The sequence below is a fragment of the Haliotis rubra genome, unplaced genomic scaffold (genome assembly GCF_003918875.1).
Source record: "Haliotis rubra isolate DU_JTF1 unplaced genomic scaffold, ASM391887v1 Scf701, whole genome shotgun sequence".
Lineage (NCBI taxonomy): Eukaryota > Metazoa > Mollusca > Gastropoda > Lepetellida > Haliotidae > Haliotis > Haliotis rubra.
Genome location: NW_025767415.1, coordinates 522,197 through 536,203, shown reverse-complemented (window position 1 = coordinate 536,203; position 14,007 = coordinate 522,197). Strand labels below are relative to the sequence as shown.

The following is a 14,007-nucleotide window of genomic DNA, read 5'->3' as shown; positions in this document are numbered from 1 at the left end:
TGGAGTCATCCCACAGACTCACTCGCACCTTTCTGCAACGCCCTTAAGACTGTTACATATCATCGAAAATACTAAAAAACAAAGACTGCGCTTAAGAATTTAGTACTTTGTTTCAATTATTACAATATGTCATCGTTTGACAAAAAACCGTAATCACACAACACAGTTGTTATCTACGGAAGCGCTGAAGGGACCTGATGAAATAAAATCTATCTTGAGCGCACGAGTTAGTACGGAAGCGCTGAAGGGACCTCATAAAATAAAAATTATCTTGAGCGCTCAAGTTAATATCTTGAGCGCACAAGTTAGTATCTTGAGCGCACAAGTTAATATCTTGAGCGCACAAGTTAGTATCTTGAGCGCTCAACTCCGTGTTTAGCATCTAATGGCATTAATGGAACGCACATTTGCTTGACTGCTGGCTAAAATGTACAAACTTATATCCTTTTTGGAAGATTTCAAACGATGCAAAGTCGGAGTTAACTATAGGTGTTTATGATGAGACTATGTAAAAGTATGCAAATGTATCATGAACATTGATAATGTTTATCATGTAAACGTTCATCGACTTTATGCTTGTCAATACTATTCTTGTAATACAATCTGTTTTTACCACTTTTTGTTTTATTACATACAGCAGGCCCAGGTATGTGGCCCCATCCGGGATTCAAACTCACACCCTCAGAGTCAGGCACCTAATCGCCAGCACACAAAGTCAGCCGCCTAACCCACTCAGCTAAGTTAAATTTTCAGAACAGAGTTTGGAAACTTTCAGCTAATTAGTAAATAGGGAATACGGATAAATTGGTTCCTGGATCCCCCGATTGGTGTCGCTGCTCTTGTTCGGCTTTCCACAGAAATTCGGGCGCAGGAACGAACGGGAACCGGTTTAAAATGGGGATTTCCCCGTTCTCGCAGCGACAACAAACGAAGGATCAGGATTGCGGAGAAACAACACCAACGGGGAAATGTTTCTCATGACTATGTACAAACAACCTGAAAGTACTTTTATTTGATCCTCAAGTTGTTAACTTGTCGCGCAGAAGTATGATCAACTGGTATGTGTATGCTGTAAGCATAACGTATGATTCATATCATAGAGTCATAACTGAATATGGCATAAAACTGGTAAACCATACTCTTAGACGTAAATAAGCCTACATCCATATAGGTCTATTTGAGTTCTAACCCGGTCAAAATATGATGTTATGGCTGCTTGTCTGTTGTTTGGTCCATATTGTGACTATGTCAGCCATGAAACTGGACCTGACGTCCTGCCCCAGTCCTATCTTAGACAAGTGGAAAGAGTATGACGAGAGATGTAAACAGGAATCCCCAACAAGGAGATTCCACTGCCAGTACGATGCAAGTGGGGACAAGATATCCTCAGCGTGTGCTGTTGCTTCAAAATGTGGACCAGGTAATTCACGAGGGGAGAAATTATCAAATATATTTAACAGGTGTCAGCTATACATTACACGTCAGTCGGAATGTTGTTTTATTTTAAAACGTTTTCTGTGGACCTTGAAATGTGAGGATGGCTAGTTTGGGGATATGTATGTATGTATGTATTGATGGTACATGACATGATCAAAGTATTAAAATTATGTATCCTCTGATCTCATCCATAAGTTGAGTACATATTTATCAAGCTTCCCTGCACAGAAATGGAGATTGTATCAGTACAATGCAGTATTGTATGTTGTAGGTACACATGCCCATATAGACAGAGAGGGAGACTGTATCGGTACAGTGTTGTATGTTGTAGGTACACATGCCCATAGACAGAGAGAGGAGACTGTATCGGTACAGTATTGTATGTTGTAGGTACACATGCCCATATAGACAGAGAGGGAGACTGTATCGGTACAGTATTGTATGTTGTAGGTACACATGCCCATATAGACAGAGAGGGAGACTGTATCGGTACAGTATTGTATGTTGTAGGTACACATGCCCATATAGACAGAGAGGCAGACTGTATCGGTACAGTATTGTATGTTGTAGGTACACATGCCCACATAGACAGAGAGGGAGACTGTATCGGTACAGTATTGTATGTTGTAGGTACACATGCCCATATAGACAGAGAGGGAGACTGTATCGGTACAGTATTGTATGTTGTAGGTACACATGCCCATATAGACAGAGAGGCAGACTGTATCGGTACAGTATTGTATGTTGTAGGTACACATGCCCATATAGACAGAGAGGGGAGGAGACTGTATCGGTACAGTATTGTATGTTGTAGGTACACATGCCCATATAGACAGAGAGGGAGACTGTATCGGTACAGTATTGTATGTTGTAGGTACAGTGCCCATTAGTATGAGGTTGTAGACAGAGAGGGAGACTGTATCGGTACACATTGCCCATTGTAGGTACACATGCCCATATAGACAGAGAGGCAGACTGTATCGGTACAGTATTGTATGTTGTAGGTACACATGCCCATATAGACAGAGAGGCAGACTGTATCGGTACAGTATTGTATGTTGTAGGTACACATGCCCAGATAGACAGAGAGGGAGACTGTATCGGTACAGTATTGTATGTTGTAGGTACACATGCCCATATAGACAGAGAGGGAGACTGTATCGGTACAGTATTGTATGTTGTAGGTACACATGCCCATATAGACACAGAGAAGGAGACTGTGTCCTGTGTCTCATGTTCCGATGAGTTCTATCAACAACATGGTAAGATGTCCTATGAGTACACACAGCCAAACTGTGATTACAAGAAAAGGGCATGTGCTGACGGGAAGTTGCAATGTGAGTCTGCCTCCAGCCAGCAGGACTACAAGTGTTCATGTGACCACCAGAAGGGCTATGTGCCCAACAATCCTACGGACTGTGATTGTTTCAAATATGACAGCATCTGTGACTGTCGATATAGCCCCTGTGCAGATGGACAACAGCTTGCTGCCAGTGAGTACAACATGCTTTAACAATACCAAATCATAGGAATGATGAAGGAATTTCTTTTCAAAAGACAGACTGTGAATAAAACTTACTGTTACAAAATATAGTTACAAATTATGAATGATATCTTTGCTTGATGATGACACCATCATATGTTCAATATATTCAACTATGTTTGTTACTTTTCTCCAAAAATTGTATTAGGCTGATTACAGGCTGGGAAAGCCACATTTCAAAAACAGATAGCCAAGTTTGATGTGACTCTCCCGGCAATAATTATGGTTACGTGAGCATGGAATGTGGCTTTCCTGTTTATGCTGTCAAAACATTCTTAGTGATTCAAACAGGCTACCATATTTAACAAAACAAGACATGTTTCCTCATAATTTTATTTAGATCACAACAGGGATAATATCTTCATTAGCATAATATAATATACTAATGGGTATCATATTACATATAATATCACATAATAATTCATCTTAATCTGTAAAACATAATAATAATAATGATAATATGTCCAAGATATTTTTATGGATTTAACTTCTTTTTTATATTCTCTCACGACGTTTTGAGACCATTCCTGGTCCCTTCATCAGGTGAACTGGCAGTTAGGACTATGACATCATAACTGAGTTATGATGTCACAATGCAAGTGACATCACAGTACACTAGGGAGATTACTGTATAAGTGAGTTTGAAGAGTTAATTACATAATGATGAAAATTATGCTAAATAATAGAGTTGAAAGTTGAATTGTCAATACACAACAACTGCTATTTACACAAAGGTTACTTGATAGCAGGCTTTCCAAAAAGAATAGTAGACTCGTTTTTTCTAAAGTTCATCAAAAGTTAATCAAGAGGTCCCACGCACTTGGCAGGTATACACCTTGATCACGATTAATTGCGGGTTTATGTCTCCTTATCTTGACAGCCTCCTGTAGTTTTCTCCGATGCCATTCGTTGTTATTTCTCGAAATCACCCTGATATCATTCCACATGATTACATGACTTGGGTTATTTGCCTTGTGCTCTGATATAGCTGACTTATCATTTTGTTTGCATACTGACGACTTGTGTTCAGCAACCCGGGTGTTAATGGGCCTGAGAGTCTCGCCAATATATTGATCGCCACAGCTGCATGGTATTTGGTATACACGATCCTCTAGGGTTGGGGCTTCCATTGCTAGATCCTCTTCCATTTGTTTGTGTGCCGAGGAGGAATCGTCTTAATTGCTGTACCGCTAAGAGAAGTGACAGCTACAGGAGGCCTTTCCTGATCGAGACTGTTGAATGGAGACATAAACCCGCAATTAATCGTGATCAAGGTGTATACCTGCCAAGTGCGTGGGAAATAAAAAAGAAGTTTAATCCATAAAAATATCTTGGACATCAATGTACAACTTCTAAATGCCACTGAAAGACAATAATGATAATAGTTTAGTTTGTTGTCATATGTACAAACATACAAATTCATTTTTAAAACACCGCACCATTACTGGCCGATAAGACCCCTGATGTAAGATTACAAAACAACATTTACAAACTTTCTTTTTCTTACACCCCATACTGCAGATGAAGGAGATCACCCACATTGTCCGTATATTCCATGTCACTCAGGTGTTGGTTGAGGAGCTTGGTCTTGATTGATGAAATATGAGTGTCAGTGGTTCTGTATGTCTTTCTTCCTGAAGGTGCTGTCCACTGGGTGGATAGTCTCGGGACAGCAATCTCTGTGAGAGACTGCTCATGCTAAAAGAGCTTTACTATCTGGTAAATGTTAGGGTGGCACTTCTGGACAAGTCTCTTTACCTTGTGCCATCCTTCTAGGTGATTGTTGGTACGGTGGCCCTGGTTTTTGAAGTGATTCCAAATCTTTGAGGTGAAGGCCTGGCCTTGAACCCAGTTGGTTGTCACATAGTCCATGAAGGCAGTCACTTTGGGGCCGGCAGGAGAGTCGGCAATGGCATCAAGTGTATTCTTTTGAAGATGTACAATCACAATGGCTACCTGATCTGAAATTAGTCATCATAAACGGCTGGTGACTGTATATATCCAGGAACCAGGAGCTTTCTGCTGCCACTGTTTGTTCGTCTGGTATAGGAGTTGCAGTAAGTAGTCTTGGCACTTGGAGCATTCTGTGTTGGTTGGCCAAGATGAGCTGCAGTGTCAGTTAGCCACGTTGAATAACTATTGCAGCTTTCCCCTTGACCATTGCTGATTGTGTGTGTTCCAGATTACAGTTGTGTGCCAGTTGCTGCTACAGCCACAGCCCCAACAAGGTAAGACAGCTCCATGTGCTGGTCTAGTCCCTAACACAGGAAACTAATCTAATAACTGGATTGACCACACTGCTGGTAAATCATGTCATTATATTGGTCTTGAACCCTGCCTTCAGGAGGATTTCTCTGGAAAAGTGAGGTTGATTTGTAAACTGTTTTCTAACCCCAATCCTATAAGCATGTAAAATATATACCAGTGGAACCTGGTCAGTGTTATCAACCTGTTATCATTATACATTTATACACTGCACTTATCCTGGTGAACCTAGTCAGTGTTATCAACCTGTTATCATTATACATTTATACACTGCACTTATCCTGGTGAACCTAGTCAGTGTTATCAACCTGTTATCATTATACATTTATACACTGCACTTATCCTGAAACTAGTATGTGTTATCAACCTGTTATCATTATACATTCATACACTGCACTTATCCTGGTGAACCTAGTCAGTGTTATCAACCTGTTATCATTATACATTCATACACTGCACTTATCCTGGTGAACCTAGTCAGTGTTATCAACCTGTTATCATTATACATTCATACACTGCACTTATCCTGGTGAACCTAGTCAGTGTTATCAACCTGTTATCATTATACATTTATACACTGCACTTATCCTGGTGAACCTAGTCAGTGTTATCAACCTGTTATCATTATACATTTATAGTTATCATTATACATTTATACACTGCACTTATCCTGGTGAACCTAGTCAGTGTTATCAACCTGTTATCATTATACATTTATACACTGCACTTATCCTGGTGAACCTAGTCAGTGTTATCAACCTGTTATCATTATACATTTGTACACTGCACTTATCCTGGTGAACCTAGTCAGTGTTATCAACCTGTTATCATTATACATTTATACACTGCACTTATCCTGAAACTAGTATGTGTTTGACTAGTGAGTCTGTGTTCACTCCAGTTGTCATTTCACCTCCCTGGTGGGTATACCATCCAAGCTGAACATCGGTGCTAGGAAGCTTTACTATCCACATTACATATTGGGTACTCTTTCCCTGCTGGGTGAACAGTCACTCGTGTAGGGTGTCACCACTCATTTGGACACTCATGGTTTGGGTGTATGTATGTGTTTATACCAGTTGGTCATTGCCATTTCATGAATGGGTTCTTTTAAATGCACAGGGCGAATGTACTGTACACTTGTGAAGATCTGTAGACATTGTTGGTGCATGAACCACTTGCCCATTCCTGTTGTTGTCATGTCAGTTTTTACAATCATAGTATATGTTATGTCTGAAGTTGTTTGAGGCAGCAGCCCACTGCTCACCACATGTAAAGACTGACATATGGGTCGCTCTTTATTGCAGGGAACCAACCACAACATCTCGACCAGCAGGTAGAGTACCTCTGGGATTCTTGGGTAGAAGAGAGCCTCGTACACATATCATACTGTCATTAGAGCTTACATACAGTTTTACAGTTTTAACTTCAATTTCTATTTCTAAAACTGAAGCTAAACATGTCAAGTGACTATTGTTTATTAAACAACTTCCTGACATTTAATCTGATTTTTGTTTCCATCCTATGCGTGGGAGTATTGTTTAAAGATGAAGGTGTGATTGGTACTTGTGTGGTGATGGTTATTTGTGTGTCAGCCAATTGTGTGGATCTGATGAAGTAATGTAGATTTTTCTCACACCAGGTGATTCCTCTAATACTGGTGCCGTCGTAGGGGCAGTCCTTGGCTTTGTTACTGTTATCATAGTACTTGGTAAGTAACATCTTAATTATGATCTAGTATAAAGGATTGGTGAAACAGCTGTGTATGAGTTTAATTAGTGTATTTTTCTCTAAAGTAACACTTTTCTGTAGTTTCATTTAATTCAGTCTTTATGTTCACTTCATATTGTGACCATTATTGCCAGTTATTTATTGTTTTAAAACCTACATCACTTACAAGATAAGGGTCAGAGTGTTCTTAAGACAAAGTATGTATTGAACTGTGTGCTACCTTCATGTATGGCAACCACCATAACAGTAAAATATAGACAATGTTCACATTTCAGCTATTATCTGTTATTGCATATGGAGGAGAAAGGAACAAATAATAGAGAAATTGAGCTCATCAGACAGACGTTTTCCATGTAAGTATTTTGAATTGAATAGATGCAGTTGATTTATGAAATGTTCATGAACTTACGTTCATGACACATTAGAAATGTGTGTCAGTGTTATGTGTGGCCCAGTAGTAAAAGGCACTGTAATTCGCCTTGCCAGTGGGTTTGAATCCTGTTTTGACCCAATTATGTTTCCATGTTTGTCAGCAGCATACCCATGTCTGTGAGTTTCAGCAAACTGGTAAACATGTACAACCTGCACCGCTTTGTGAGTTTCAGCAAACTGGTAAACATGTACAACCTGCACCGCTTTGTGAGTTTCAGCAAACTGGTAAACATGTACAACCTGCTCTGCTTTGTGAGTTTCAGCAAACTGGTAAACATGTACAACCTGCACCGCTTTGTGAGTTTCAGCAAACTGGTAAACATGTACAACCTGCTCTGCTTTGTGAGTTTCACCCCTCTAGAAGGGCCAGGGGATAAGGTCTTGGTACCACTGAATCAGTTGGAGAAACTGGTGTGCATCATTGGATGTGTGTCAATAATATAATCTGATTTACTTCAGCCATTGCCATTTCAATTTTTGAACTGTGTGATCTAAATGTACATGTGAAAAAAACAGAGAATAGGTCAGAGAATGTCATACTTGTTGAGATCATAGCTAAAAGTACCATTCCTACCTGTTTTTGTAAGGAACAACACACCTTTTCGCTAACCAAAAGGAGTGTGTCTGCTGTTTATTGATAATGGTTGTAACATTTACGATACGTCAAAGGCAGCTATAATCTAAGTTCATGGCCAAGTGGGAGTGGTTTCCCTTTGCATGTTAGCATGGAGAACTTAGCCCAATGTATGATGACTGTTGATGTTGAACAGAGTCATTGCTAACTACCTATATTCTGTTTGGGTCACATTTGTGTCAATACTTTTGTCTGTAGTTTATAATTGAAATATTCTATAATTAAATACAAGTGAAAAATGCATATCACAGGGGATCTTATCATTCGATAATCTAAAATCGAGTAAAATGGTCAGTTTCATAATAGAATTATGTTAAAATACAATTATTCATCAAACCTGTCCTTCGAAAGATATGTAAGCTATGTTAGAAATAGTTAAATGAAGTTTCATGCCTTTTATATATAATTATCAATGTAAATATTGTTAAGTAATTAAAACACAAGTGAATGTAAGTGTTTATTTGTATTATGATATTTTAATGAAAATATTCTCTTGTTGCAATATTAAACTGTCAGTTCCTGTATCATGACAATATTAATGCAGGAAGTAATCATATGCCATCTTCCTAGCAATTGTTCCCTGTAATTAATTTGATCATTTAAAAGAAAACCCTTGTGCTTGAGGCGATGGAGGAAAGTACATGTTGTTTGTACGCTGTTCCGTTATGTCCCACTAATGATATCAGTAGCAACTTTTGTGGGTTTGCAGAAAATTGAAGACAGGACTTTAGTGTCAGTTATTCTTACCCCAATTGTTGATTTTATCTAAGATCGCAATCTTAAATCCAAGCCATCTTACATTGAGCTAAGATTGGTTTGTGCAAGTGGAATAGGATAATTCTGTTCTGTCATTGCCACAAATCCTGTAACATCACACTAAAAATCATCAGATTTTCAGCAGAGGTCCTCTTCACTGTCAGTTATCCATAAATAGTTTCATAACAAATAGTATACTGCCTTTCCTCAGTGGTTGTTATACAGCAATGATGTCTCAAACTTTAGCATCTTCATGAAGCTGAAGTGAGTTAAATTTCTTGTACTTTGTAGACAAGATGGTGTTCTGCACTCCTACTTGTCACACTGTGACCTTCACATTGTACAGTTTGCGTGGACTGTCTCACTGTTCTCAATCTGACCAAGACACAGAAGACGTTCTGTCAGTGATGCACAAGGGAAAGCAAGATTTTTATGGATGTCAACTTCTTTGACATCCATAGCAAGCACACACTCTGAAACGTCGTGTTATTCACAATAAAGAAGTTGACATCCATTAAAATCTTGCTTTTCCTATGTATTCCACTTCTAAATGCCCTTCAAAGAGTGATGCCGGGTTCGAATCCCCACATGGGTACAATGTGTGAAGCCCATTTCTGGTGTCCCCCGCCGTGATGTTGCTGGAATATTGCTAAAAGCGGCGTAAAACCAAACTCAGTCAGTCAGTCAAAGAGTGATGCACAAGACAAGAAATGGATATGGGCTTGGTTGTAATGATTCCCATGGTGGTAGATGTTTTTCTCCGTTTTGCTGGGGTACCAAGTGGTAATGCTGATGACTACTGCTCCACCCTAACATCAGTTCTTCAACATGACATGAAAAATCATCTGTTCTCAACAGATTCATGAGATCTGTCTTGTTTGAGGATGATAGAAATCCACATACATTCCTAAGTGGAACGTTTTTACCGTTTCATTGGCTCTTTTGAGAGATCCTTTTTAACCTGTGGCATCAGCTACACTGGTTCAAAACAACAAAAGCTGATGCCACAGCAGCTAGAGTGTTGCAGCTTGTCTCATGTAGGCAGAAGCTTGATTACTATTCACACCCTTCAAGAGTTAGTAACCAAAGACCAGTCTTCATCTATGGGACATGAGCTGTAAAAGATTATGACCATCATCAAATATTTGTTTACAAGGGTAGGACAGTTTTTATGCTTGCAAAGTCAACACTATCAGAGAAATAAAATCAACACTATCAGAGGAATGTATCATCACTGTCAGTGGAATAATGTCATTACTATCAGTGGAATAAAGCCATCACTATCAGAGGAATAAAGTCATTACTATCAGTGAAATACAGTCATTACTGTCAGTTGAATAAAGTCATTACTATCAGTGGAATAATGCCATTACTATCAGTGGAATAAAGCGATCGCTATCAGTGGAATAAAGCGATCGCTATCAGAGGAATAATGTCATTACTATCAGTGGAATAAAGTCATTACTATCAGTGGAATAAAGCCATTACTATCAGTGGAATAATGCCATTACTATCAGTGGAATAAAGCGATCGCTATCAGAGGAATAATGTCATTACTATCAGGGGAATAATGTCATTACTATCAGTGGAATAAAGTCATTACTATCAGTGGAATAAAGTGATCACTATCAGAGGTATAATGTCATTACTATCAGTGGAATACAGTCATCACTTTCAGTGGAATAAAGTCATTACTATCAGTGGAATAAAGTCATTACTATCCGTGGAATACAGTCATTACTTTCAGTGGAATAATGGCATTACTATCAGAGGAATAAAGTCATTACTATCAGAAATAAAGTCGTCATTATTAGAAGAATAGAGTTATCTCTCTCAGAGAAATAAAGTCATTGCTATGAGAGGAATAAAGTTCACTATCAGAGGAATAAAGTCATCAGAAGAATAAAGTCATCACTCTCAGAGGAATAAAGTCATTGCTATCAGAAGAATAAAGTCATCACTCTCAGAAGAATAAAGTCATTGCTATCAGAGGAATAAAGTCATTATTATCAGAAGAATAATTCATTACTATCAGAGGAATAAGTTCACTTTCAGAGGAATAAAGTCATCAGAAGAATAAAGTCATCACTCTCAGAGGAATAATGTCATTGCTATCAGAGGAATAAAGTCATTATTATCAGAAGAATAATTCATTACTATCAGAGGAATAAGTTCACTTTCAGAGGAATAAAGTCATCAGAAGAATAAAGTCATCACTCTCAGAGGAATAATGTCATTGCTATCAGAGGAATAAAGTCATTATTATCAGAAGAATAATTCATTACTATCAGAGGAATAAGTTCACTTTCAGAGGAATAAAGTCATCAGAAGAATAAAGTCATCACTCTCAGAGGAATAAAGTCATTGCTATCAGAAGAATAAAGTCATCACTCTCAGAAGAATAAAGTCATTGCTATCAGAGGAATAAAGTCATTATTATCAGAAGAATAATTCATTACTATCAGAGGAATAAGTTCACTTTCAGAGGAATAAAGTCATCAGAAGAATAAAGTCATCACTCTCAGAGGAATAAAGTCATTGCTATCAGAGGAATAAAGTCATTATCAGAAGAATAATTCATTACTATCAGAGGAATAAGTTCACTTTCAGAGGAATAAAGTCATCAGAAGAATAAAGTCATCAATCTCAGAGGAATAAAGTCATTGCTATCAGAAGAATAAAGTCATCACTCTCAGAAGAATAAAGTCATTGCTATCAGAGGAATAAAGTCATTATTATCAGAAGAATAATTCATTACTATCAGAGGAATAAGTTCACTTTCAGAGGAATAAAGTCATCAGAAGAATAAAGTCATCACTCTCAGAGGAATAAAGTCATTGCTATCAGAAGAATAAAGTCATTGCTATCAGAAGAATAAAGTCATCACTCTCAGAAGAATAAAGTCATTGCTATCAGAGGAATAAAATCATCACTCTCAGAAGAATAAAGTCATTACTATCTGTGGAATACAGTCATTACTTTCAGTGGAATAATGGCATTACTATCAGAGGAATAAAGTCATCACTCTCAGAAGAATAAAGTCATTACTATCTGTGGAATACAGTCATTACTTTCAGTGGAATAATGGCATTACTATCAGAGGAATAAAGTCATTACTATCAGAAATAAAGTTGTCATTATTAGAAGAATAAAGTTATCTCTCTCAGAGAAATAAAGTCATTGCTATGAGAGGAATAAAGTTCACTATCAGAGGAATAAAGTCATTATCAGAAGAATAAAGTCATCACTCTCAGAGGAATAAAGTAATTGCTATCAGAGGAATAAAGTCATCACTCTCAGAAGAATAAAGTCATTGCTATCAGAGGAATAAAGTCATTATTATCAGAAGAATAATTCATTACTATCAGAGGAATAAGTTCACTTTCAGAGGAATAAAGTCATCAGAAGAATAAAGTCATCACTCTCAGAAGAATAAAGTCATTGCTATCAGAGGAATAAAGTCATTATCATCAGAAGAATAATTCATTACTATCAGAGGAATAAGTTCACTTTCAGAGGAATAAAGTCATCAGAAGAATAAAGTCATCACTCTCAGAGGAATAAAGTCATTGCTATCAGAAGAATAAAGTCATCACTCTCAGAAGAATAAAGTCATTGCTATCAGAGGAATAAAGTCATTATTATCAGAAGAATAATTCTTTACTATCAGAGGAATAAGTTCACTTTCAGAGGAATAAAGTCATCAGAAGAATAAAGTCATCACTCTCAGAGGAATAAAGTCATTGCTATCAGAGGAATAAAGTCATTATTATCAGAAGAATAATTCATTACTATCAGAGGAATAAGTTCACTTTCAGAGGAATAAAGTCATCAGAAGAATAAAGTCATCACTCTCCGAGGAATAAAGTCATTGCTATCAGAAGAATAAAGCCATCACTATCAGAAGAATAAAGTCATTGCTATCAGAGGAATAAAGTCATTATTATCAGAAGAATAATTCATTACTATCAGAGGAATAAGTTCACTTTCAGAGGAATAAAGTCATCAGAAGAATAAAGTCATCACTCTCAGAGGAATAAAGTCATTGCTATCAGAAGAATAAAGTCATCACTCTCAGAGGAAAAAAGTAATTGCTATCAGAGGAATAAAGTCATTATTATCAGAAGAATAATTCATTACTATCAGAGGAATAAGTTCACTTTCAGAGGAATAAAGTCATCACTACCAGAGTTTAACCATATTTTGGATTAAGATTAATCATTCTTTATTCCATTAGACTGTTGACAGGGTATAGCTTGTCAGAAGGGGTTGATATCATGACGGTAGGGCATTTGTAGGATGGCTGATAGTTGATGGTTGAAAGAAGTGACTTTCACTTGCACATCTGCAGTTGCTTTGGAAGGCAAGAGTTTTTGTGTGTTTGCATTGTGAAGATGACTTCTTTCATGGATACAATGATTTCTATAATAGAGAATATATGGCAGTGATGTAATAGAGGTACTATTTATTGATTATGAAAACAATTATTTGGTAACTCTAATCTGAAGTTATCATAATCTTTTCAGATGAAATTCTGCTTTAAAAAGTAAGTTTTCTCCTGGGTAATATTAGCTATATTTACAACCAATTGTGACTATTGAAACTTGTGATTATTATATGAGTGCTAATGTTCTATTGACATTACGCAAACAACATTTTTATACATTGATAGTGCGATATATCTTTACACGCCTCATGCTTTGGGCGAAAAATAATGATTTTATACAGTGTGGAGTAGACATTGAGAGTTTACCTTAGTTTTGAATGTTGCAGGTTGTCCTGAGAAGACTGATACAACAGACAGTTCCAAAATGGTTTCACCACTAATTGTGTCTGATCAGGACAAGCCTCTATGTCCAACTGCACCACCAGGTATGTAACACAGCAGTTCCGAGAGCCATGAGCCTAATTACCCGGTAACCTGTCAGCACTTGTCACTGCATCAATATGATTCAGGTCAGGTATACTCTCAGAATCATCCATTTTGTCTGATCACTAAGATGAAAGATATTTGGATACATCAAAGCATATATTGTTGTTGGTTTTGTTATTGTGTTTTTTCTGAGGGTACCTGGATGACATTCCATATTTCTTGACTGGTTTGCAACATCTGCTATGCCACCCCTAAGTGTGATTGAAAGTATAAGATGAAACATAGTTACATTTTGGTTTTGGTTTTGGGAAATAGGGTAATCTTTTTGACACCTAA

The 14,007-nt window shown here is 37.5% G+C and overlaps 1 protein-coding gene across 2 annotated transcripts; it reads left to right on the top strand.

Annotated features, from left to right (window-relative positions):
• Positions 1-874: 874 nt before the first annotated feature.
• Positions 875-13,678, top strand: LOC124258905. 2 transcript variants are annotated; one of them, XM_046692968.1, is made up of 7 exons: positions 875-1,058; positions 2,622-2,930; positions 5,163-5,208; positions 6,553-6,581; positions 6,888-6,956; positions 7,252-7,329; positions 13,572-13,678. In XM_046692968.1, exons 2-7 carry the CDS (start codon positions 2,705-2,707, stop codon positions 13,676-13,678), a joined length of 555 nt encoding a protein of 184 aa, XP_046548924.1. In that variant the 5' UTR covers positions 875-1,058; positions 2,622-2,704. The 2 variants fall into 2 exon arrangements, with proteins under 2 accessions (XP_046548924.1, XP_046548923.1); XM_046692967.1 differs by having other exon boundaries at positions 877-1,420.
• The last annotated feature ends 329 nt before the right edge of the window (positions 13,679-14,007 follow it).